Source organism: Bacillus rossius, chromosome 1, assembly GCF_032445375.1.
Source record: "Bacillus rossius redtenbacheri isolate Brsri chromosome 1, Brsri_v3, whole genome shotgun sequence".
NCBI lineage: Eukaryota > Metazoa > Arthropoda > Insecta > Phasmatodea > Bacillidae > Bacillus > Bacillus rossius.
Window position 1 is genome coordinate 177,713,572 of NC_086330.1, and position 24,627 is coordinate 177,738,198.

The 24,627-nt window shown below is 33.8% G+C and overlaps 1 protein-coding gene across 8 annotated transcripts in view; it reads right to left on the minus strand.

Moving 5' to 3' along the window:
• Window positions 1-2,832: 2,832 nt before the first annotated feature.
• Window positions 2,833-24,627, minus strand: part of LOC134527122 (F-box only protein 28) — a 49,259-nt gene continuing 27,464 nt past the window's right edge. Inside the window, exons 4-9 of one of the 8 annotated variants that reach the window (XR_010074088.1) lie at window positions 15,760-15,920; window positions 14,090-14,235; window positions 6,134-6,285; window positions 5,911-6,015; window positions 5,712-5,769; window positions 3,200-3,287 (exon numbers count right to left, since the gene is read on the minus strand). Coding sequence is in view for 4 of the 8 variants with exons in the window: in XM_063359492.1 (XP_063215562.1) it covers window positions 3,042-3,287; window positions 15,760-15,920 (407 nt within the window). In the remaining 4 variants the exon portion in view is untranslated. Of the gene's footprint in view, window positions 3,288-5,711; window positions 6,016-6,133; window positions 6,286-14,089; window positions 14,236-15,759; window positions 15,921-24,627 lie in introns of all 8 variants that reach the window. The other 7 variants (XR_010074090.1, XR_010074089.1, XR_010074087.1 and 4 more) reach the window with 7 other exon arrangements.

Genomic DNA, 24,627 nt, shown 5'->3' on the forward strand with positions numbered 1-24,627 from the left:
TGGGTAACAGACACAACTGAAAGTTTTAAATGCTATTCATCAATTTTAATGTAAAATTTTATCATTAACAAACAAATAAAGAAACTAGTTCTCTTCCACCAAGCATTAGATTGTTCATGAATATTCACAAAAAGGCAGTAAGCTTCTACTAGTTGTTATCATAAAATCGGCCTTGTGTCGTTATTGTATTTGGAAACATTATTGTGTGTAAGTCATGCCTAATATAACCATTAATTTTTTTCGTCAAAGTGGGAAGCCTGCAGAATTTCGTAAAAAAAAAAGTTTTAGATTTTACAGGTTACTATTCAAAAATGAAAAACACTAATAAGTAGGTTGTATTACATGTAAGCTGAGTTACTAAGTCTGCTGAGCTGATAAATAAAATAAGCCTTCGTGACATGACATCTAACGTCTAAGCAGTTGTTTTGTATTTGTTGGCGGAACAAATCTGCTTCAAAATATTGAGTCTAATTTTTAAGTAGCAACAGAACTCATTACATGACTTCTTGATGTTAGTCTTGGTAATAAAATTGTTTCAATACAGCGACACCACTGTTTTCTGTCACTTGTCCATATTTTGTTCATTAGAGAAAAAACTCTTTCATAAGGTGTGTTACTTCCAGGCAGACAACATAACGTACTCAATAATTATAAAAAAGTTTAAACAGTTGAGATTGTTAGCACGAAAGTGTTGGAATAATTATATCCAAACGTCTTCAACATCAACATTCTCAGCATTCGAGCAAGTGATTTTTTGATCTGTGATGTAGTTGAAAATAAGCGAAGACTCAATGAACACTTCTGTATCTTGGCTACTTCTAACAAATCCTTGCATTATCAACAAATCCATTACATTATGTACTTCATCCCACATAGGTACTTTGTCAAATTTGCCTGTTCAGAAACTTCTAGTTCTGCGTAGAACTGACATAACTGCTCCAAGTATTCTTTAGTAGCTTTATAAAATTCAGCCGCTACAGTTTTTAAATTCTCCTGATCTACAGTAGCGTCAGTTTCTTGTAATTTTACTAGTAGATTATGGATGGTGTGAGGAAGGTCCAGCGAAATCTCTTTAAGTGCCAAGTTATTTTGGAGACAATTAATTTCCTTTACAGGCTCATTGCAGATACATCTTGTCCCTCGATTTTCAACATAGCTTGAAAAAAACTTGCTGTCTGTGCATGCAGAAAATATAACCACAATTCAGAGCTGGGAATTTGGTATTTAAAATATTTGGACATTTGTCGATGCTCATAAAATAGTTTTTCAAAGGCTGGAACACTGGCATTAACGCAACCACCTTGTTTTATTATAGCCCAGCAGTTTGTGATACTCTGTGTCAGTTGAATCACAGAACTCTTTCAAAGCTTCTACTCAAATGCTGTAGATGTAGAAAAATGAATAATTTTCACAATGATTCATTCAAAGTCAACAGGAAGACAATCTGAGGCTGTTTTCATTGTGTTGTGAACTATGTGGGCTCCACATCCAATCCCAATGAGCTGTCGTCCGAGTGACTGGTTAAATTTTTCACAAACATTATTAATCCCTTTTCTATTCTTTCTTCCAAAATTGCAGCTGTATTTTCTCTACAATATGCCACAATTTTGTTATTCAAATCACTGAAAGAAAAAACTTCCTTCAAATTATCGACAATTATATCTAATATTTTGCCTGGCTGCTCTCGAAACTCTAAAACCTTGACTTTTACGCCTTATCATAATTTGAAGCATCCGTTAATGAAGTTATACAGTGGGCTTCACGAATGTTTTCTTTCAATTCATCCGTTGCCAAACATACAGCCAGCACATTTACAAAATCGCCAGAAATTTTGTACAAGCACATCAAAATTTTTGCTCAAAACATGTTTGAATTAAATAAGCACAGTCATTTGAGTGAAAACTGTTATTTTTTTGCACGATGTAAAATGCCCACGCACCCTCCGCTGCCGCTATATCTAAATATTTGGAAGTCAGCAAAACTTTTCCTTTTTTAAAAAAAGCAAGCATTGACGAGCTAGAAGCATAACTTGATCAGAAAGCTTGTGTTCTTCTGATTTTAAATGTTTCTCAATATCACTGGCACCACCATGTCAAACACTAAAATAAGTACTACACTTTTCACACATAAAATATGCTGTATAACCCCTTTGTTTTATAAATGGATACCATTTTTGCAAAGTAATATTAAAGGAACACTTGCATTTATGCATTTTTCTAATGTTACAATCACACACTCCATCCATAACACTCGAACTAAAACAAAACATTGTACGTATTGTTCACTCATTGTCAGTGAAGGCAGTGGAAGGAGAGGGTAGTAGAAGGGGAGTGAAGAGGAAGGGGAAAGGAAGGGGACAGGAGTGGATTGAAGTGGGACTGTAGTGGCGTGGAACTCGCCCTCGTTTTTATGTTGCCCGCCATGCCGCCGCCACGTGTTGCGAGTGCAAAAAATTAATAGGTTATATGAAATTATATATTTTTTACGAAAGCACAACATTTTTGCCCTTACTGGGGACAGCAGAACAGAGTCTGAAAGTAGGACTGTCCCGCCCAAAGTGGGACATATGATCACATTATTCACGCCACATGCCAGGTGACCACGAGCCCAACATATGTTTTGAAAAAGTTTTTCTGAATACTCACTCAAACCTGCATTGATATATTTTATACAATTTAATAAATTGGGCACAGTTTAAAACTACTCATAAATTCAAATTCCATCTCAACAGGGACATAGCGATACCACCGTTGTCTTGCCTTTAATTGTCATCGTAAATGGTTTATCAATGTACCTGCATGTGAATAGCAAACATAAATAAAACACACTTCAGCAATTACAAACAAAATGTTTAATGGTAAACAACATGAAAATTAATTTAATGCAAACACAAAAAAGCTTGTATTAAATTATTTTTGTGTTAATTTAAATTCTTGACACAATTTATATTATCAAATGAGTACAGTGCTAGACATCTACTATCAAAAACATCGTATCTTAATATTCACAGCACAAGAACACAAAGTCTTCCTCAGAGTGTGTTACCTCCGCGGCACTTTGCTGGCCTCGCCGACGTGGGCACTCGCGGAGCACTGCCTCCTCTTGCGTGTGCACGGCAGGGGGTCAGGAATGGGCGATGGCGACTCACGTGCACGGCTCATCTCCACGCTGACATCGCCGTTGCGGTGTTGCGACGACTCCACTGTGCGTCGCAGCTCCGCCACCTGGGCATCCAGCTCCTGCAGCCGTGCACGCTGCACGGACAGTTGCTTTTGCTGGCGTCTCAGCTGTGCACAGACCCCAACACATTGCCGGACTAGCACTTGTCAGGCTGAGAGGCTGTCCCACACTCAGATTGCAGTACAGAGCAAATAGCACCTACTGTTGCCAGATTTGATACAACCAGGCTTGTTAACATAATATATTTTATTTTGTATACCATTTTGTATACCAGTTTTCACATTTTTATTTTACTGTTCGATTTTTCTAAGAACATGAAATAGTATCTTTTGGCTGCATTATTACAGTTCTATACATTCTAAAAAAACTCAATTATAAACACCTATTATTATATCACAGGTTAACTATTTGTAGCATTTGGTCACTATTAATAACAAAGCACAACATTAATTATGTGCTATAATCAAAGCTAGTTAAATTTTATAATATTAACACATTAGAGTCTAGTGAATAAAACTGTGTTGAATCACAGAATACTAGGTTTTTTTTTATGGTTTTTAAATTTTTTAATAATGTTTAAATCAAAATTTTATTTATTATATTTACATATGAATGATTTTTATAATAAATTATGTTATACAAAAATAAACAAAATTCTATTACACACTTGATAAAATTCAATGCAATAAACTTGTTTTTTAACTCCAATTCATTAATTTTTTTATGATATGTTTCAAAATAATGAGTACAATATTTGAATAATGAATTAATTTATAGTTTGTATGTTTATGAAAATTTTGACTTTGTATGAAATTTTTTGAAGCAATTGGGCACGCACAGAGCAAAACCACAGTGTTCGCACCACCAACAAGTTTCTTTCCTTAGTCTTTTACCACTGTTTGCTTTGCCTACATATGAACATACTTTACAATATCTTGCCGTGTTTTTTTTTCTTTGGTTGGCTGCATTTTGTTTGGAAAATGGCGAGCAGACAACTGATCAGTAGATGAGGATGAGGATGATGATGATGATGATGATGATGATGAACGAACCTCTGCGTTAGTAGCGCCATATGAAGCCAACTGGTTTCCAAGAGCCTTCATGAAGTTTTTAAAATAAATTTTGTTGCCATAGGCCCTGGTTTTCTTGAACAAAAGGAATGAGTTTACAATTGACATCAAAAACAGGTGGAAAAAACTTTTATTCACCATTTTATCGACTTTCTTTGAAAGGGATAACTGAGTAGTTTTTCAAGGTGATCAACACCAGTTTTGTTTATATTGTAGTCTAGTACAATATAGGGTTTGGTTTTAGCAACTAAGCCCCCCTCTACCTCTTAAGCTGACTTCACTGCATGAGGCTTTGTGTTTTGTGGAGAGGCAGTACACATCACGTGTGCCCTTCCACTTTATAGCCAACAAAGGACCACAACTCCGAAAAATTGTTTCACCTCTCGCAAGTTCTTTGCTGTTTAGTTCAGCTGGCAAGCCTTTGCGGGGTTTTTTTCTACTGTACCCACAGCCAGGGTCTTTTCATCCCACAATTTACAGAATAATGATGGACTTGTATAAAATCTGTCCATGTAAACTGTGTATGCCATACCAAAATAATCATGACACAATCTCTGAACAAGATATTCAATAGAGTTATCCACACTTCCAGCACCACCAGTGTATACCTGACCATTTAGGACATATTTTGTATGTGTCACAAAGCATATATAACTTTATACCATATTTATGAGGTTTATTTTTTATATAAACATGGAAGTACAAACATCCTCGAAAAGGACACATTCCTTCATCAATAGTCAGGTTCTCTGTTAAAATAAAAACAAGCCTTACATTGGCTGACAAAATGATTGAAAAACGGCCTGACTTTGTGCAGTGGATCATGATTTTCTTGTCCTTTTGGTACGTAAGTCGCATTGTCATTTATATGAAGCATGAATAATATAGACAGGAATCTGCCTATACTAAGTAGACGTCCAGGAAATGGAGTGTGCATTATGTTGTCATTAGACCAATAATCTGTTATCTTGGGTTTCTTGAATAACCAAATGTGAATTATAATTGCAAAGAAGTAATACATTTCTTGAAGCTTGACAGTAGTCCAATGCTGCCACATTGAATTTGGCTTTAATTTTTTCGTCCATTTCAGTTTGTCAATCATGGTACCTGCATATCGATTAGTTTCAGACGTTATATTTTTTATGACTTCTGTGCAAAAAAAAAGAGTAAAAAAGGTAAGTTCATCGGAAGTTTCATCAATGTCAATAAGAATGCCATATGCTTCTTCAAAAACAGGCAGCTGTGGTTGTCTGTCCACCGATACCCAGCAATTGGCTCCAGGTTTTTCATTTGCTGATAATTGTGTCCTTGTATTAGAATCTAGAGAGAAAATCACATTTACTGCTACTTTATTTGCGTAAGCACTTTACTTTTGTGTTTACGTGGAAAGGAAACTATTACCAGCACATATAAAATACAAAGGCACAGCAAAGTAACATTTATGAAAGCTGGGTAACTTACCAGAACTGTTACTTGTGCAAGGCACCCCTGAGTGGCCTTGTCTAGGATCGTTGCTAAGCTGCGTAATGTGAATTAGCGGAACATTGTCTTCGTATTAAAAAAATAATAAGAATAAAAATAAAGTGACACGAATTTACTTGAAAGAATCAAAGGGCGAATGTATATATTTTTTAAATCACAAGGAAAAAAAATTACAAACCACTTTCATTATCAGTATTAGGTGTCTCGGACGGACAAGTTTGTGAAAGGCCATTTTTATGACAAAAACTTTTCTTTTGTTTCCTTCATTTTGCAAAATCTTCATCTGTAATAAAAAAAAAATCATCCTTGATATATACGTACAAAATTTAAATGTATTTAGACATAGGTAAAACATGTTTCAAGTGCCTTCAGTAAGTTTTTTTGTATAATTGCATACAAACCTTATGTGTCAGAATAGTCAGATGATGGTTCATACAAAGAATCAGAACTGCAGTCTTCAGCTTCTGAACCATAAGATGCATAAAATCCTTCCTCTTCAAAAACGTCATCACCCTCGCGTGATCCATATGCCATTTCCACAGCAACGAAAAACCTATAATTCACAAGACGCGATGCAACACGACAAAACCGCTTCACACGTAAAACATTACATCATATGGCATCTAGCGGCGACCAATAGATTTATGATGACTGTGGAAAGCGTGCGTGACAATCAAAGCTTGTTTTCCACTCGAGCAAGTTCATATCAGTTCATGTGCAGCGGTCAGGTCCGCTGCCTTCAAACTTCGCACTTCACCGCGGGCGTCGGCGCATCTTTCCCTCCTCCCTTCCCCCTCTTAGTGTTGTGTATTGTTTCTCGTCGCGCATACGCGCCGTGCCGCGTCGATTCCATATAAGCAGCCGTCAGGGTTTTATTCGCCCTCCTTTTTAGTTAGTCATGAGCATGTAGTCTTCAAGTAGAGTTCTCTTATCAACGATGTGTGAGAGCGACCTCGGGGGGGGGGGGAGGGGGGGGGAAGCTATGTAAGTGTCATTTCTTGTGAGTGAGGCAGTGGCCCTTGCCATAATGTAATCAGCGAACTTTAACTTTTTGCTGTCTAGTATAAATTCTCTTTCGGTTGCCACCTCATTTGGATTTAATTTTCTGTCGTTTGCCTTTTCATGCATTCACTCATTTCTATTAATTGGTTACTAAGAACTGTTCTCCCCGAGAAGTCTATAATGATATTGATAATGATAATGTTATTTATTAGTATGTAAACTTTATCGCGTGTAATAGTTTTGAGGTTCATGCATTTTTTACCATACGTTTAAAATATTTATGATCCTGTTTCTGTGGCGTAAGCCTTGTAATTGTGTTGGTTGACATACCAGCCCTTTTGATGGTCCGTACAGAGATCATACTCCACTTATGCGGGTGTTACTTGCATTGAAGAATGTTCATGGCCTTGATATTTGTAATGCTCGTCTACATGAGGCGTAATTATTCGTGTGTATCCCTTTAGGATTTGTCAAATATCATTGTTTGAGGCAATCGTATTTCGCTGGATTGGTTTTTTGTAATTACCTAAATTTATATGTCTTAATGTTCACGGACAGCATAACTTCTAAAAAAAACTCATGATCATGATAATGGTATTTCACCTGTCAGTATTATCTTTGTAATGAAATGAAATGTAATGAAATGTTCTATTGTGTATTGTATACCTTAATTAGGCTCTGGGCTTAATTAAATAATGAATTCAAACGACCTTCGTAGTCCCTGTTGAATTCAATGTTTTCTAATACACAAACACCTTAGTCTTTGCCGAATAATTTGATTTGGCCACTCCTTGTTTAGACGGCAGTCAGGCTCGAGTGCTGATCATTTGATGAAAATACTGTGCTAGAGCTGAGCATGAGCATGGACCTGAATGTGTTAAAGGAAAAAAAAAGATTTTTTGACAAAAACTGATGAAACCAATATGGTATCTTTGGGTTATATTTTCTTAGAAGTAAGAAATTAATACTTTTATATTATGCTCTTGACGAAAAACCACAATATAATTAAATTTTCATTACATTATAAAGTTATGTCTATATGTTGTGCAACTCTAACCAAGACAGCACTAAGAGCAGATATTGTGCATTGTAAAGAGAGAGTAAATGCCCATTAAAACACAAAAAGCAAACAACGGATGACACACCATACTATACGTCAAATGTCTTGCAAGTTCAGCCCCATAATTCAATAGAAAAGTGTTACTCAGAAGGGACCAGCAGGTCCAAATAGTAGGCAAAGCCTTATGAAACCAAACAGTGCAGATTTGGTAGAGCCCGGTTACATATCAAATATTCCAAAAACACCAATCTTCGTAATGATGCTTCTGCATGTATCTACATGGTCAATATGTATAGCACTGGAATAAAAGAAAAATGCAGCAACCAAGAGTATTTTTCAAACCTCCTTGGTCATCCCCCACTAACACACATCCTCATACCCTACTCCTTCCTTTCCGCCTACCTCTCACGCTCCCCAAAGCCTTCCTGACAATTTACAAGACTTCTGGCATGCATTTTACAAATAACTGGTACGCAATTTTCAGAAAATTTTCAAAACATTTTAATAAAATTTTCTTCCAACTCTTTTACATGACAAGCTTAGTTTCCATATAAGCACAATTAAATATAGTACAAAATAGAACAACTATTTGAGGAACATGCCAATTTTAATGTTAGACAACTGAAACCTTTTCAGAGATAATTTCTTCTATATGCATTAAGTGGAAAGTCTACAATTCAATAGTTACCCAGGATAAGGATCTAACCAATGAAAATGTGGAAACTGTGTTTTTGAGTGAAACAGTTATATATTGCTAAATAGACAACAATGCCATTAATGTGTGTTATAAGTTGGTGTTTCAGTGAAAACAGATTTTTTAAAAAAAAAAAACAGGGTTAATGTCCATATTTAGGGTAACTATTCAAATTATTTGTATTAACTGTGCAACCATAAACTGAAGTAAGGCATCAAAAAACCAAATACAAATTTGCAAAAGGAAGCTGGAAATACTTGATAGTTTCTGTGACTTCCAGCATTATAACTGTTTATTTCGAAACTTTTAAGACCAGACCTTTCCTTTAGTTTTTTTCATTACTATTGTGAGCTGTAGACACCCTGTAAGAGTTCATTAGAGACTGCAATACTTAACGACATAGAGAATGAACATTGTGACAGAGATAAGCCATGGTCCACAGAAAGGAATCATCCAACATTTGCCTAAGAGTGATTTCGAAAAATAATGGAATAATTAAAATTAGTACGGCAGACCACCATTATAACTGGAGTCCTTTCGAATAAGAGTCCAATTTCTTAATACTGAGCCACCAAATTTCATTCAAGTCTTATGAACTCTTTTTATTTAACGAGAAAAACAAGGAAAAAATAATAAAAACTTTAATGAAAAGATTACAGTCACAAGGATTTTCCTGTAAACAAGCAGAAGAAGATGCTGATGTGACATAATTAAGACCTTGATAGAAATTGCCAGAGATACTAATAAAACTGTCATTGTTGTGGATATTGATCTTTTGGTCCTTTTGAATCAATTAAATTCAAATATTCATGACATTTATTTTCTCAAGCCATGTTCTGGAAATGTAAAAGATCTATTTTTCACATCTAATAGTTTCAAATATGAATCCTTCAAAAATATTGTTGCATTTCTGCATTGAATTTAAACAATAAACTTTTTTACTGAAAAAAAAAATTGCAGCAGTCACATTTTTTAGATGAAATCCCCTCTAAATCCTATCTTTAATATTTAGAACTATTTTCGCATGTTTTTTGCAATCTTTATGTTTTATGGATTTGTAATTTTTTTTATCAATTTAAAATGGAATCTTACATTTTTTTTAAATAATTAAAGTAATAAATTTTAATAAATAGCTCAAAATTGTACATAATGATTTTTAAAAAATTTCGGATTCGAGTATTTTCATTTTTTTTTTTTTTTTTTTTTTTTTGCATTTTGCATTTTGCATTTTCTGTGAACATTTACCATAGTAATGTATATTTTTTTTGCACCATCAGAAAGTATAGATTTCAATGAACAAAAAGCCCACCGACTTTTTAAAAAAAGCTGATATATTGACGTGAGAATTTTTGATTGAAAATTAGGGTGCTTTTTCGATATTAAGTCAAAATAAGTTGGAAAAAAAATATTTTAGATAAAAAAATTTACAGTGTGTTTGGGACATAAAAAGGTAGGTTTTCCCCAAATTACGTAGAAAAAATTATTTTTTTTTGTAAATGATAAAAATAAAAAACCAAAAACTTGGTTATTTAAATTTTCCACATAAATTTTGAGGTTATGTGAAAAATGTGTAAATACAAAAGATGTAGCTCTTTTTATTATCTAAAACTTTGCGATTTAACTTTTTTCCGTAGGAATTGTAGTTTTGCCAGAAATCGAGATAAACCGTTTTTTACCCTTAAAAAAATCAACCCCTTCCACTTCCCAACCTCAGATTGCCCGTAAATTATTTTTCCTTTTATTTTTGTTATATTCTCTTCCTTTTCCAATGGGTTTCATCCTACTATTATTTTTTTTTTTTCACTTTTTACCATTTTCAAAGGCTTCAGCCCTGGTCTATAATACTATTTTGGCGGTATAAGTACAGTATTATAAGCAAAATATTTATCAAAATAAAAAAACATATAAATCTTCTGTCTTCAAAATAAAACTGTAAAATCTTGTCTCTACTTATTGATGATCCAGTCAAAGGACAATATTATTTTTAGCTGTCTGAAAGCCTGGTTTCTAAAGTCAAAATTGTGAAGTATACCAATGTTTACTGGGATGCAACCATGGGGAGGAAACTGGAATAGGAAATTGTTGCAAGGGCTTTTTTTTTTATGATGGACCCTTTTTTTTGTTAGTTCGTCATTCGCCATGATACAGGTGACCGCGCTAAATGCAATATCACACAATCACACTAAATACTTCAACAAGTATAGCATAGCTACTTGTACTTGTAACGAAGTTTCTACATCAATTTTTTAAATTATTCGGTATTATAATAAAAATAATTTGCTTTGAAAATACTCCGCTAAAATAAGTAGGATATTTATTTGACTCGCAAGGGTTGACTTGCTGGCGCCATGTTGTGTTTAGTGGTAAACAACAACTTGCAGCTGGTAAATTAGAAATCATTTTAAAATATTTGGTTAGCAAGAAAACGTGAAAAGATAAAAATGTCTGGACGATATGCCTATGAGCGAAAATGTGCAGTAAGATGCTGTCGTTCAAAACCAGAAGAGCAAAGATTTTTTTCTAATGAGTTTAGTGAATATTTTTATAAAATAGTGCATAACCAACTCCATGTTCATCAGATTATTAATAATGTGTACAATACAGCCTCCATTTCTGGCACAACCTCTACATCGTCTTCTATTTTCATAATTCCTGTAACTAAAATGGAGTTATTGTCAGTAGTTCATAAATCAAAAGGTAAACGTTCATCAGGTTTAGATGCTGTACCTGATTTTATTATTAAAGACTTGTATTGATTATATAGTTGACCCATTGTTATATCTTTATAATGAATATTTTATGCAGGTTATTTTCCTACCTTATGGAAGTGTTCAAATGTTATTCCCTTGCATAAAAAAGGTCCTCGTGACGCCTGTCAGAATTATAGGCCAATATCTCTTCTGTCCTCATTCTCAAAAATATTAGAATTATTAATGTTTAATAGATTAACGTCATTTTTTGAGAAAAATAAAATTTTAGTGGGCAGTCAACATGGATTCAGGTGTTGTATATCGACGATAACTGCACTTTATGAATTGATCAGCATTACAACTATGGACCTACACAGAAGGAATCATCCTGTTGGGCTATTTTGTGACCTAAGTAAGGCTTGTGATAGTGTTAACCATAAAATATTAATTAAAAAGTTAAGCACATATGGTGTAAGAGATACAGTGCTTAATTGGTTAACATCTCACTTGTCTCAGCATTTACAAGTAGTCGTAGTACAACATATAGATCCCTTAACCAACATAAAATATAATGTTCATTCAGATAGGCAAAACATATCTGTTGGTGTTCCTCAGGGTTCTGTACTAGGACCTTTGCTTTTTCTTATATACGTTAACGATTTGCCTAAAAATGTTAAGAGTGGGAAAATTGTATTATATGCTGACGACACTAATATATCTATACATGGAGATAACCCTTTAAGTTTAATTGCAAATATTAAAATTTTAACTAGGGACATCATAGATTGGTTTAAGGCTAATGAATTAATTCTTAACACAAAAACAACGTGGCTGCATTTTAAAATTAATAACTTATACAATTTGCAAGACCCAACTGTATCGATTAATGGTTATAATATATCAATCAAATTCAACCAAAATACTAGGTAAATATATTGAGAAGAACCCTAATTGGAATTTTCATATTGCTCATTTAACTAAAAAAATGAGCTCAATATTATTTGCTATGAGAACATTTTCAAAACTGACTAATCTAAATGCTTTAAAGATTATTTACTTTGGTTATGTTGAACCTCACGATATGGAATAATATTTTTGGGTAATTCCACGGACTCATCTAAAATTTTTCAAATACAGAAAATATTTGCGCGTATAATAATGCATGTAAATTATCGTACCTCATGCAGACAACTTTTCAAAAGCTTAGGTGTCTTAACATTACCATCGTTATACATTTATGAATTACTTATATTTGCTCATTCACAATTGAATGAACTGCAGAATTTCAATTTACATAATTATTCGACTAGAACAAAAAATAATTTTCATATATTACAACATCGTAGGTACAAAATGTTTTGCTAATAGTTCGAGATACTCTGCTATATGTTTTTTTTATAATAAACTTCCACCACATTTTAAATCAGAAAACCAACTTTGTGTATTTAAAATAAACTGAAAGATTTGCTGTTGGAATTCAGTTTTTATTCTATTAATGATTTTATGGAAGCAAAACTATGCTAAAAATGTATTATTATTATTATTATTATTATTATTTTATGATGTACATTATTTGTATTTACTATTATTTTTGTTTATTTGTATATTATTGTACTTAAATGTGTATTCATAATGTTTAATATTCTTGACGAGTCCTATACATACTACATGTACAATATAATTGTATATGTTTGAAGTCGACTTGGACATTTTAAAACAATAAATAAATAAAATAAAAACTTCTTCTTCTCGCCGCTGAAGAGTGTAAATATTTCTTCATATATTGCTTGATTTTTTGCTCATCATGATATTTAATTTATGAAATTCACTTGTCCAATATATTTGTAAAAGTTGTACTCTGAAATGATCTGGCGGATGTAATAAACTAATTAGTAGAGTAAATTATGTTGTTTGACTCGGATAAACTAGTAATACATATAAATAGCCTATTCAGGTTACCTTTGCATGAAATATATTCTGCATTTGAAAATAATCTGGCCCAAGTAGGTCATACCCTGACTTTGAAGCTTTCAGTATACCCTGTGACAGTTATGGCACTACAGCACCACAAAAATGAGTGGGTGAAACCCTAACAACTGGAAAAATTACCTTGGTACATATTTACACTATTATACAGCATGAGTTTGTTGTAACAGTGTTGTTTTTGATTGTTGAAATATAATTTTAACAATTTTGTAAATATAGGAAAACAAGACAACTATAATTGCACATTTTATTGGCACCAGTAAACATGGGTTTAGGTTTTGTGTCTTGTGAACAGTGAACCTTTTAATTTGTGATCTTGAATGATATTTAAATATATTGGTATAACATGTCTGAAGATACATTTTTTATTTACAGCAAATTCAATTTCCCCTTTCCTTTTTTTTCAGAAAGTATGGCACATAAATGAGATATTCATTAATTCATTCATTGAAATAAGTTTCATATCAAAAATCAGAGTGATCATGGTTAACTGTTTTTGCCAAATTTTGGACAATCGTTTTGACAGCTTGATCTACTAGGGCTCCCAGAAGCCAGATTTTTGCAAAACAGAGTACACAGAATTATTGATCCGTCTGGCTAAATGTATGCTCATGACTTAGGCAAAAACTGCTATATTTAATTATTCTGCTTTAGTTTTATTATATTCTGATTAAAAACCTGAATAGTTCAACAAATATTAACAGTGTTGATTATGTGTCACTGTTAGCCTACATTATATCCCAACCTTCAACATGCTTCTTATTCTGCAAATAAATATTCTGAGAAGTGGCGACTGGCAATGCAGTGCAACTACGCAATTTCACTGAGTAGTTTGTAAAGTATAAACATGTTCTCGCTTCTCAATATGTTAATGTATAGTCTGTATGGCTACACTGCTTCTCCGCCTGAAAGATAGTTTACCTACCTAGCTACTGCTGTCTTGTGAGGACCTGCCAAGCAGGGGTTTGGTCGGGCTTGCAGTGTGCAGAAGGACGTCATGGTCTGTAGGAACGCCACATAGTTTGTGGTGAAACTCTCCCTCCCACCTCCTTGCGAAGCCAGCTGTATGCGCTGGCCAACATTTAAGGCACATTCTATAAGTGAGAATCTATTACAAAATGCAATTTTGGCCTATTTGTGTACCATGTAATTCATCATTTTGAGGTGATATGTTATTAATGTTTAACTGTGTATAAAACTACTGAAAATGGGGGGGGGGGGGGGGGGGGGGGGTTGAAACTGTAAACCCAGTTGTGATAAAATTGGTTTTAATGGTAACAAAGTAGGATTTAGTCAGGCCTACAGGAGAAAAAAAACTTAAGTAACGAACATGATAACTAGATTCATTTCATAACAGAACCTTCCTGACCTATGTGTCAAAAGTGTAATTAAATGTATTCACGCCTGGGTAAGAGGCCTGTATGTTTTTAAAATATAGGTACGTTTTATGCATGCGCATGGTAACTTAAACCAAACAAAATGCTCACGAAAGTGATTCCATTCTGGCAATATATTTATTATGGTTAACATGACATGTCGGGGTTTCATATGGTACAAACCAGATAATATCAGGCACCATAACAATAATATTAGCCTTTCTTTGCAATTGAAAGCTTAAAGAAGGTTAAGTATTTAACGAGTGTAACTTTTAGAACTAAACATGCAGAGATGCAATAGGTCCGAGTTACGCCTGTTTAGATTTAGTACATAATTATTTGCCGAGAAAATTAATTACAAGTGTTTTATAAGGCAATATCAAAGTAATTGATCAATCTAGTTTCGAAAATAATAAAAAGTAACATCCTTTGTGAATAAAGTATTGCTTCTCTGCATCTTTGTTTACAAACAAATAGTTAATTTTCTGTATGGCGGGAAAAACAAGCACGTGACAGCTAAAAAAAAGGGCTCCTAATGAGCATGCGCCGCACACTCGTTAGTTCAGGTTTTGCCACGACACACATGGTATCGCTGCTGTCGCTCCATAGCTGTCTGCTTATTGTGACACGCATTTAACATGGGAGTTACCACTCTTTCCGTAGGAGTAATGCTCGTTGGATGCAACACTTAATAAAACAGTATGTTAATCAAGTTATAAATGAGATTATACATGATTTTAAAAGAATAAGCATGAGTAAACATTGAATTGCAATCCTGAAGAAATGTTAACAATTCTATAAACTTGAAATTAAGTACATAATAAACTATTAAGTTTTATAAATAACATGATTACACCATTTTAAGGAATGGGGCATTAAATATAGACATTTAATATTTAACAGAAAGAGGGAAAAAAATACGGTTTTAAATGCACTAAGCCCAAATTCAACTGTTATCTTCCAAATGATTTACGGTAAGATAGAATAAATAAGCCATGGGGTAAATAAGAGGTAAAATTCTAAAAACATGATCTTCTCACCATTATATTAGTTAAATTAAATATGCCAAAATTTTGGAATATTTTAGATCAACCTAAATAATATAAAAGTATGATTTTTTTTTGCAATTTTTAATTCCCATTTACCAATAGTGCGGTACTGCAAAATATTCTACTTAACTATATAATGCTCAAATGATCAAAGGAAAATATACATGTACCTTAAAATTAAGTTTCTTGTTAGCATCTTTTAATTTGTCCACTTCAGTCTTGTTCTCTTTGACCTGACTCGTAACTGAAAAATGATGGTTACAGCCTTCCGGAGGTGTATTTGAGCTCCCGACCATCTGCTCTGACTCAAGACTTCGCACTTTCTCTAGAACTAAAACAGTCAATGATACAGTCCTAGAAAATGAACACTGAAGGATTACCAGAAACACAACAAGATCATTTAGCCAAATGGGCAACCTGAAACTTTCTTGGCACCAGTGCCAGATTATAGTATACACGACATGTGCAACTACATTTCAAACAATTAATTGTGTGCATATATTTCTGTAACTGGTCATGACTTCAATTCCTCACTAAACAAGACTTTGTTGTTATTATCTTCCCGTAATTCTGCATGAGAGCACATCTTTGATACACATGTGAATTGGTGGTTTTTCCTTTCTCACCTTCCCTACCATAGTTTCCTTATATAAAATAATGAATTAATTAATTATTTAACTAAAAGAAGAGATGAAAGGATGGGTGAGTGAATGGAGAGGTGGATGAATCAATAAATAAATTGACCATGGGGAACAATGGTATGAATAATCAAAAATAAATACCAAGTGTGGATGGATGAATGAATATGCAGAGAAAAGAATGAAATTATGAATAAGGAATGGATGGAGATAGGAGAATGGATGGCTGGGTGACTGAATCAAAATAATAAAATATTTAAAAAAAAATAATGGAGAAATGAATAATTTCATGAATAAATTAATGAAAGTTATCACCTGGAAAAACACTGAAACAAAACTTACCTCTTGTAAAACCAGAGCACAAGAAAATATATTTTATAACCAATAGTTATGGAACTTACAACTTAAACATAAAATCTGTAATTGTTCTGTTCATTGCATAAAATTAAAAAGGCATAATTACAGATATACTACTAATGACAAAACAAAAACAAATGGACAGAGTGGCTACAGTCATCATACTGAACTTCAACCAAATATGATTAAACATTCAAAATAATTGTAAAATAAAAATTAATCAAAAAAATTCAAAATAATTAAAATAACTAAATGTAATTAAATCAATTTTATATTCAATAAAATATTAAAACATAGAAAACCAATCATAATCAAAGAAGCTGTTAGTTTGTAAAAGTTAATACTCAAGGCACCGCCTATCTGGGTATTCATACAGTGTGAAGAGCTTCAGAAGAAACCATGCTGTTTGAAAACTGCTCAAGATGAGTGATGTCTGTTTACAAAAAACATTTAAGAATGCGCTAAGGACGGATGAGTAGTTTTGTCTCAGTATTTAATTTTTAAACTAAATTCTAAGGAGTGTGGAAAGGGTTGAAACACATATTTTCGGAATTATTTTTAGAGACAAAATGCATGGTAAAGATCCTTGAAACAAGTCCTGGGCCTTGCATTACATCTTTATCTTCAGTTCTCCAACATAATGTTAAATTTACCACTCAAATATCATAGTTGGCCTGCACTCGACAAAAAGACTGCGTACCAGTTCAGAGTCTCATGCTTAGAGACGATTCCGAAGCACCAGCGAGCATTGCAATTATCACCCCACTTCTATAACACATATATTCCACTGATTAGGCGGGTCCCTTGATATTACATGGTGGCCACTCACAGTCACCAAAAATATTCCCTGATTTTTCCCTGATTTCCCTGATTAAAAATTAAAAATTTCCCTGATATTTACAATTACAAAAAAAAACATACTTTTGATGAAATAATTTAATATTATAGAAAGAGATTACTCACATTTTAGCATCCTGCTGTATTTTCTTCATTATATACATACGGAAGTTAATTAAATAACATAATACATTTTAAATATATCACTTTACATTATAGAATCCCTTTCAATGACCTGCAGTCTGTGTTTCGTTTTATATCTCTTCACAAATAAAAAATAAAAATTAATTAAATACACATTAGCATATCTTGTTACAAATTGCAGCAATTTCAAATGCACACTACAGTTTTCATTTATGATAATGATAAATGATTATGATAATGATAAAGCAAACAAGCAAATTGTCAATAAACCAAAATGTTTTCTCCGCAATACATGTATCACAGGAGCATCCTGTTGGAGAAATAAATTTACTTGGTTGAAATCAGGAAGTGAACTGCCAAGAAAATAACAGTAAAGATTCGTAAGTGGATCCTGCATTAGAGATTTTACATTTTCATACTGTGAAGTTGAAGGCTCTTTCTTTTCAGGATCACTACAAAATAATAGCTTTATTGCCTCCCATTGTTCCAGCACTCTTGTCAACAGAATCTAGGAGAGAGAGCCAACGTGTGCTAACATATTTCAAGATTTTGTGTGACTTTGCCCCACATACCTCTTGATACACTTTCAGATGATTCTGGCGTTTTGAACTTTTTTCCAAGTAATAGAAATATTAACCAAAAATGTCTCAATGCTAATTGTTAGCTGTGCACTGGCTTTTTTTTAGCAGCTAGATAAATGAGGTGACATGAGCAGTCTTGCACAACAATAGCGGGATGTTTTTCTTTAACAAATGCTACCACAACTTTGTTTGTGCCAATCATAGTATTGGCATTGTCACATGCAAACGCTACACAATTTTTCCAAGAAATTCCAAAATGTTCAAATTCCTTATTCAGTACAGAGAAAATACCATATCATGTGTCGTCTGTACTCTCAACAAGGGATAACAGTACCGTGCAAATTTTACCTTGTGTCTGATTTAAAAATGAAACAACTAATGGATAAATCTTCACTGCATTACAATCAGTACTCCCATCGGTAGCTAAAGCAAATGGTCCACTTACTAAAGATTCAACAATTTCACTTTTAGTTTCACCAGCCATATACAGTAAAACCTTTTTGTTGCGACCCCATTTATTGCGACCACCTCTCTATTACAACCCGATTCCGAGGAACCGTGAAAAAATTGCCGAAAATCCGAAGAAAATCGGACAGAAAATAAGTTTCTTGTGGTGAGTACAGTAGAATCCCGCTGATGCGACCCCTCACGGTTTCCGGAAAAACGGACTTATAAACGGAATGGTCGCAATAGAGAATTCGGGCCAATTTTTACCCCACCCCAAATATATCCAAATACATAATATACTAGCGCTAAATGAATTTGCGTCACGCGAGTTCGGCTATGCTAGCCGGCTGGTGGTTATTTTCGTTCAAAACGTGGCGAAGGAACTTGTGTGGATCAGGTAGAAAACATTCGGCTATAAACGAAAGATATAAGAACAATGCTATCCTGAAATGCTGTGACATGTTTTTGGAGTAGATAATCACAGCGACAGACCGACAGGATGCGCTCCCGCCCTTGCCGTCAGCGATGTTTATTTTGACAGCTCAAGCAATTATCTTTTCCACGTCCCTTCGCAGCGTAAAAAAAAAAAAGAAGAAGAAAACACGTTGGAATGCAGACGGAAAAGTAACTACAGTATGCAGTAAAATAAATATATTTACGGCCCTGCTAAATTTTTCTATTCAATAAAATTCGAGGTATTAGTGATTTTTCAGCAGAAACTGCTGTGTGACTAATAAACAAATTGTATCATAATAACTTAAACTTATAAAGTATTTATTAACGGCGAAGGACAGTCTTATAAGCCCATAAAAATATTTATTTTACCGAGAATGGACTATACAACCTGGCTTTTGTCGCACGCGGTGTGGGAGGGGAGGAGGATTCTGACAGTTTCTCACGCAGAAGGTTGAAATAAGGGAGGGAATGTGTTGAAATGTTAGTGGGTAAGGGGGGGGGGGGGGGTTACATGGTTTGTGGCTCTGGGAGGGATGAGCCTTGAAGAATTAGCAGGGGATGGAGAGGTAAGCGTCACGTCACGTATGACGTCAAGCCGCCGCTACCACCATAGTCCAGGAACCAAGACTTAAAAAGGCACAAACCTGTGAAAAATTTGTCCAAAGCTGAATTTTTGCACAGTTGTAGATTTGACTATGCTTAATAACATACCGAAAGTTTACCACTGTAGACCTTGTGCATATCACCGAAAATTTGCATTTAAGTCCTAGATGACAGCGACTTACATTAGTCCATTAAAATGCTACTTATTTGTAGAGTTTTTAATTTAGACTGTCCATAAAACTACCAAAATAATCTTGAGACTCTAATACAGCCATTAATGTTGTAAAAAGCATAAATTGTTAATATTAAAGATTTGATATTAAGCGATTAATTCATGACATATTATATTTTATCTTTGCCACTCACATAAAAATACTATTTACACCAATTTGAAGAGTCCAATGCGAAAAATGTCCAAATAAATGTTTTTGGTTATACCTTTAGCTTTAAGACAGTATATTTATAAAGAGTCTAACGTAATTAGTTGGCTCATTAAAGCGGCCCGAGCGTTGCAGTGTACTGCGGCCGTACTGATCTCTCACGGCCACCGCCGTTCCAGCGCGGCATTGCGACACACTGCGTACTGCGACACTCATTCAACTGGGTCTTATTTAGGGATTACTTAAAACATAGCTAATTCATATGAGAGGGTGTATGTTACATGTAATGAGATATGCATTTTTTTTCTTATATGAATGTTTTTTGATACAATAAAATTAACAATAAACGATTTCTGCTTGGAACTTGTAAATGAAAAACTCTAGAGGACCTCTGGTTTTATATCTGCATGGATTTATTCTGTTTCAAAAATTGTATTATTAAAAATTATTTTTTTAGCAACAATTTTTTTTATTTCTGATACATCGTTTTATTTTCGATCAGAACAATGCAAATTTTAAATGTAGCCTGTATTCGACAAATTAAAAATTATATATTTACTTCTTTAAACTCAGTTTACTACATAAAAATTGAATAAAACGATACATCGTAAATGTACTCTTGAGTTTTTTTTTTCACTTTTACAACACAATTCCTATAATAATAGGGTTTTTTTCCAGAAAATAAATAAAATACGAGTTGTGTTGTAAAACGTATAGGTAGCATTACATATTCAGTTTTTTTTAATAAGTTAATGTATTTGAGTGCTGCGCCTAGCTGACGTCGTTGGATTGCTAGTGGCAAAGAGCGGTGGTGGATGTTTTTGCAAGAGTTTGACCGTATTTGATGACCCTACCTGTGAGAGGGTGTTCGTACCAGAAATCCTAACGGTTAAGGAAACTATCCATTCTCTGTAGTCACATACGGGTGTGCTACTCGCGCAATATCGTCAAATATCACAACTTTCTGGGACGTTCGGTCATTTCTCGGTTAGCTCTGGTTTCACCATAGTAAACGGAACAAAATCTTGTCTGTAGTGATTTCATATTCCTATTACCGTAGTAGTATGGCGTTTGAGGACAAACCAAGTTTGCTGTATACTGGGAGCCTACTTAAAAAAAAGTATTTATGGACTTATTAAATTATTTACGAAACACAATTTTGTGGATCGTTTGAGAAATTATCATTTAGGACTTAACTGCTCGTTATTGGTGAAATCACAAGGGATCATCGGTAAACTTTTGACATGTTACTAAGAAACGTTTATTCTACAACTGTACAAAGTTTCTGCTTTGGGATAATTTTCCATGTTTCTTAACAGCGAAATTCGTCCCGACCCCAAGCCGACTTCGGCAACCTCACAGTAGTACACACTACACGGCTCGGATAGTTTCAGGGGTCAAACAAATTGTATGAGACCCTTAACAAATATACCCATTTAAAGAAGAATAAATATGCAACAACGTTTATTGAAAGCGATTTTCACGTAGGGCTCTTTATATTTATGTAAGATGTATTAACTTTTCCGTAAAATTGAATGAAAATGAATTTCTCAACTTTAATGATTTAAATTGTCTATTTTATATAAAGATGTTAAAACTGTGTACTTTTTATTACTATCCTCAGATAGGACAATGTTTCTAGATTATTTTGGGTTCTATACTGTCAGTCTACTCCATAAACTGCATTTGCAATATCCATTATTGTAGATCGTTGCAAAAAATTGACGTTTTGGGCTTAGCTGCTCGTTTTTGGCGTGACGCACAAGGTTTGCATCGGCAAACTTTTGATATGTTACTAAGAAACGTTCTTTCTACAACTGTACAAAGTTTCTTCTTTGGGATAATTTTCCATGTATTAAAAACCTTTGTTTCTTTACAGCGAAATTCGTCCCGACCCGAGCCTACTTCGACAACATCGCAGTAGTAGCCTATACACTACGCGGCTCGAATCGCTTCAGCGGTCAGACTAATTGTATGAGACACTTAAAAAATATACCAATTTAAAGATGAATAAATATGCAACATCGTTTACTCTAAGCGATTTCCATTTTGGGCTCTTTAAGTTTATGTAAAATGTATTTATATTTCCTAAAAATTGAATGAAAGTGAATTCGTTAACTTTAATGATATAAATTGTCTATTTTATAGAAAGATGTTTGAACTTGGTACTTTTTATCACTATCCTCAGATAGGGCAATGTTTCTAGATTATTAAGGGTTCCATACTGTCAGTCTACTCCATAAACTGCATTTGCAATATCCATTATTGTGGATCGTTGCAAAAAATTGACATTTTGGGCTTAACTGCTCGTTTTTGGCGTGATGCACAAGGTTTGCATCGGTAAACTTTTGATATGTTACTAAGAAACGTTCATTCTACAACTGTACAAAGTTTCTTCTTTGGGATAATTTTCCATGTATTAAAAACCTTTGTTTCTTTACAGCGAAATTCGTCCCGACCCGAGCCTACTTCGAAAACATCGCAGTAGTAGCCTATACACTACGCGGCTCGGATCGCTTCAGCGGTCAGACTAATTGTATGAGACACTTAAAAAATATACCAATTTAAAGATGAATAAATATGCAACAACGTTTACTCTAAGCGATTTCCATTTTGGGCTCTTTAAGTTTATGTAAAATGTATTTATATTTCCTAAAAATTGAATGAAAGTGAATTCGTTAACTTTAATGATATAAATTGTCTATTTTATAGAAAGATGTTTGAACTTGGTACTTTTTATCACTATCCTCAGATAGGGCAATGTTTCTAGATTATTAAGGGTTCCATACTGTCAGTCTACTCCATAAACTGCATTTGCAATATCCATTATTGTGGATCGTTGCAAAAAATTGACATTTTGGGCTTAACTGCTCGTTTTTGGCGTGATGCACAAGGTTTGCATCGGTAAACTTTTGATATGTTACTAAGAAACGTTCATTCTACAACTGTACAAAGTTTCTTCTTTGGGATAATTTTCCATGTATTAAAAACCTTTGTTTCTTTACAGCGAAATTCGTCCCGACCCGAGCCTACTTCGAAAACATCGCAGTAGTAGCCTATACACTACGCGGCTCGGATCGCTTCAGCGGTCAGACTAATTGTATGAGACACTTAAAAAATATACCAATTTAAAGATGAATAAATATGCAACAACGTTTACTCTAAGCGATTTCCATTTTGGGCTCTTTAAGTTTATGTAAAATGTATTTATATTTCCTAAAAATTGAATGAAATTGAATTCGTTAACTTTAATGATTTAAATTGTCTATTTTATAGAAAGATGTTTAAACTTGGTACTTTTTATCAATATCCTCAGATAGGGCAATGTTTCTAGATTATTTTGGGTTCCATACTGTCAGTCTACTCCATAAACTGCATTTGCAATATCCATTATTGTGGATCGTTGCAAAAAATTGACATTTTGGGCTTAACTGCTGGTTTTTGGTGTGACGCACAAGGTTTGCATCGGTAAACTTTTGATATGTTACTAAGAAACGTTCATTCTGCAATTGTACAAAGTTATTTCTTTGGGATAATTTTCCATGTTTTAAAAACCTTTGTTTCTTTACGGCGAAATTCGTCCCGACCCGAGCCTAATTCGACAACCTCGCAGTAGTATACACTACGCGGCTCGGATCGCTTTAGCAGTCAGACACATTGTACCAAGCTCTCAAAAAATAAACTAATTTAAAGTTTAAGAACTTTGCAACTACTTTTATTTAATGTTTTCACATCGGGCTCTACGTGTTTTTGTAATACGTATTTTCATTTGTGCCCTTATTTCCAGAACACCTCTCTTCTAATATTATTGAATAAAAATCATATTTAGTCAAATGTAGTGAAAGATTTTTAAATTTAATCATAGAGAATAATTTTTTGAATAAGTTTTGGTTTGCTATTCTGAAAGTATACTATAGTAATTACGTTATAGTGCCATATTGTTGAGTGGTCAATAAAGTATTATTTAGGACTTAACATCTCGTTTTCGGTGTTCCGCGCAAGGTTTGCGGAGGTAAACATTTCAAATGTTGCTAGAAAACTTGAATGTTACCACTGTTTTAAATTTCAGTTAGGAGTAAATTTTACAAAAAATAAAAATCTTCATATTTCGTGGGAGTGAGAGTGGCCACAGCGCTTGCGGCTGTGGCTCTGTCGCAGTGCGTAGACGACATTGATAAGCTCGGGTGTCTCTAGTGATCCTATAAATTAAGCTATACTTTTGAGAGATATGTCCCTGTAAAGCTTAAGAACTATATAACAACTTTTGTTAAAGACATATTTGCGTAAGACCCTTTATTTTTAAGTGAATTGTCTTTTTATTGCCTTGACTGATGTAAAAAAACTAATTTCATTAATTTAATATTTTTTTCTTACCTTTAATATTAACTTTTAGAACTTTATTCATTATAAATGTGAGTAGTAGTGCTTTAAGATTTTTTTCATATAGCTATCGAGAGTCTATGGTAAAAAGTGCGAAAATGGGAAGCATTTTAATGAACTCCTGCAAGTCGCTGTCATCTAGGACTTAACTGCAAATTTTCAGTGATATGCACAAGGTCTACAGCGGTAAACTTTCGGTATGTTATTAAGCATAG